The sequence below is a fragment of the Olea europaea genome, chromosome 4 (assembly GCF_002742605.1).
Source record: "Olea europaea var. sylvestris chromosome 4, O_europaea_v1, whole genome shotgun sequence".
Classification (NCBI taxonomy): domain Eukaryota; kingdom Viridiplantae; phylum Streptophyta; class Magnoliopsida; order Lamiales; family Oleaceae; genus Olea; species Olea europaea.
The window spans coordinates 8,796,604-8,799,704 of NC_036240.1; the positions used below are offsets into that span (position 1 = coordinate 8,796,604).

The window sequence follows — 3,101 nt, forward strand, 5'->3', positions numbered from 1 at the left end:
AAGTACCTTGGCCTAAAAGAAAATCTTACCAGAGACATGAAATTCTTACTTTTTCATTTTGCTGATAATTTCAACTTTGAAAAAGGAATATTATTTTCTATCATGGAAGAACTTTCTTAGCACTAGGTATTATTTTGCTTTTCAGAATTCCAAGTGATATTCTTTTTGTTCGAAAGCATTTCTAGTACTCCAATTTTATACTGGATGTCTTAAAGATTCTCAATATTCAACGGTAATCCCAGATATAAGAGAAAAAATTACATGCAGAGCCTATGCATAACTGCATAAGAGTAATGGATATATCAACAACTGATCACCATGTTTATCCAGTAAAGTGTCTATATAACTGAGTGAAAATGCATCTAATATATAATTACATACTATTCCGTAAGGAAGAAATCAGCTGCAAATTTTGAGGCTTCCGTACGGATTGACTGATTATTGCAACATTAGAATAACGCTGAATCAAAACGAAATTAAAATTTCAAAGAGGCATTTTGCAGCGTGTAATTCGGCCTATTGCATCAAAATTTGTAGAAAAACAAACTAAAAACTTCAATTCTGGGTCTCTGAGGCCCTAAATTCATGCCGTAAAAAACAAACAGCTATAAATTAGTCAAGTAACCGGTGGAGAGAAAGACTAACATTATCGTGATCCAGGTGGCGAAGAAGTTTGATTTCACGAAGGGTCCGCTTTGCGTCCATGTAATTATCGAAAGCATTCGCAATTTTCTTAATTGCTACCATCTCATTAGTCTCCGAGTTCAAAACCGAGCTTCAATATGCAAACAAATAGTATAATCGGTCAGAAATAATCAAAAGGCGATCAGAAACTAGAATTAATTAAAATCCAAAATTACTTACCAAACGATTCCGTAAGCTCCACGGCCAATAGGCATGATCGGATGCCGATACTTGGTGGTGATCTCAAATAAGTTTCCAAAAATATTATACTGTATAAATTGCCCTCCGTGGGTTGCAACCGCCGGAAAATCTTGGTACTGGTCAGCCATGTATAATGACAATTTTCTACGTATTTATTTGAATACTATAACTGTAACAAACACTGTATAATTATATCAGCTTTTATTAACACGAGTTTGAATTCGTATATATACACCAAAATTGAGGGCGCTGCGAGGCAAGAGGGAGGAAGGTAAGGAGAAGAAGCGCGTATTCTGGATAATTTTGACCACATTTCAGCAGCCTCTGATCTACGGTTGGATTTTTATCTTCAACAAGGTCAACGGTCAGTGCCAATCTCTTAAATTTCTATTTCTTATCCTTTCAACATCTTTGAACGCGCTAAACCTTTTTTCTTGTCTTCGAGCCAATTTTACACGTTGTTATCTTCCTATGCTTTTCCTTTTCCGCTCACAAAATGCGGAGAAGAACTTTTTTTTTTAACGAGGTGTCCCAACTTGCGTCAGACTATATCCTCATCCCTAAACCTCCGGCCCCCTCAGCTGCTCAGGGAGGTAAATCGCAGGTTGTGCTCTTATTGGCTCTCAGGTTCCCACATGGCTTTTACTCCTTCCCCAAAGGGAGCCTCTTCCATGGTTATTACAACACCAAGCTGCTCCAACCCTTCCTCATGGTTATTACATCACTCAACTGCTCCAACCAGGAATCGAACTCCCCACGCTTGGTTCCAGAGCCCTCCAATGTGATTGTTCCGCCAATTTGGATGTGCCCTGGGGGGCAAATGCGGAGAAGACTTGTTCAAATCTAAGGTTGGTCATGAGCACAACTTTTTTACTATGGTTTCGATACGTTACGTAATCGAGAAATCTCTACTAATGCAAATGCTATTCAAGAACAATTAGTCGATCTGACTGAAGAGGAAAGAAACGAATTTTTTAACTATTGAAATCGAAATCAAACAATTTTGGACTAGTTTGATTCGATAGATTACACGACATAGAATAAGATAATTACGATAATTTTATTTTCCAATGAAACTCGAACTTAGTTCAATGACTTGATGATATTTTATTTTTACTACTTAAAATAGACATCGTCCTTAATTATGATCATTTATACAAGTAATGGGCTTAGAATCTTTGAAAGTAGAAAAAGAAATTAGAGCCTTCTTTATGAAACTAAACCATTTAATACATTTGACCAATAATGAATTGATGTCAAAGTCAATCATTGTTCTATGAATAAACTCTCCAAGAGTCTTCTCTTGTAGTTTGGTTCTATGGTCAATGGACTTTCATACTATTCATTTTGCTATAAATAATATGTAAAATACTTTCAAAAATAAGAAATATTAATCAGACATTTACAAATTAAAATAAAAAAAAATATGATTTACATCATTAATTTAATTGAAATTTACAGAAGATGGTTATGAATTCCTTTTTATTGCGAATTCATGGTCACTTGGAAATAATAATATTTTAATTTAGAGTACAAAAGACTAGAGATGTCAAAAACTTATAACTCCCGAGTATGACATCAATTAATTAATATATGTATTTCTTCCTTTTGATGTTTGAAATTCAAATTGACCCCAACATTTTTAAAAAGATTTAATTTTAGCCCCATTTGGACTATACTTCTAACAAAATTATATAATACATTTGACCAATAATGCACTTGTAACGCTTCGAATTCTAATAATCCGAAACGTTATGAAACATGAATATACCAAAGGGCTTGAAATAAATAGTTTTAATATAACGAGAAATTCTGTAAAAAAATTGAATAACATTTAATCAAAAGATAAATTTAAATATGCGGAACGTTTGAAAACATACAATTCATCAAACATTATTAGAACAATTAGAACTAATTGAAATTTTTAATGTACTCACAATTGAGTAAAAAAAATAACCCATTATTATTAAAATTCTAGTGTTTCTGAAAGTTGAAGTACTTCATGACGAGGATCCGTTGGTCCAATAGCAAATCCATCCACCGCCGTCCAGCATACTAAGTCTTACCTAAAAATTGTAAATAAAGGGGATGAGTATAACGAATTATACTCAATTAGATACTTGCTACTCCACATTCAAGTCAAATATGAAATTACGAATAAATTTTCTTACCAATATACAATGAAAATTATCACACCATGACAAATGATAATTCTA

The 3,101-nt window shown here is 33.4% G+C and overlaps 1 protein-coding gene across 1 annotated transcript; it reads right to left on the reverse strand.

The window, feature by feature from the left end:
- Window positions 1–29: 29 nt before the first annotated feature.
- Window positions 30–1,215, reverse strand: LOC111393520 (mitogen-activated protein kinase 3-like). Its single transcript, XM_023019085.1, has 2 exons — window positions 865–1,215; window positions 30–775 (listed from the first exon to the last, which is right to left on the reverse strand). The coding sequence occupies exons 1-2, from the start codon at window positions 1,011–1,013 to the stop codon at window positions 613–615; spliced, it is 312 nt and encodes a 103-aa protein (XP_022874853.1). The 5' UTR covers window positions 1,014–1,215; the 3' UTR covers window positions 30–612.
- Window positions 1,216–3,101: the final 1,886 nt, after the last annotated feature.

What these genes read in the sequence shown, in the direction of transcription:
- LOC111393520 (XM_023019085.1), bottom strand. Translation starts at nt 1,013, where the DNA reads ATGGCTGACCAGTACCAAGATTTTCCGGCGGTTGCAACCCACGGAGGG. An exon ending in GGAGCTTACGGAATCGTTTG is followed by an intron (nt 776 to 864) that starts GTAAGTAATTTT and finishes TGCATATTGAAG; the next exon opens with CTCGGTTTTGAACTCGGAGA.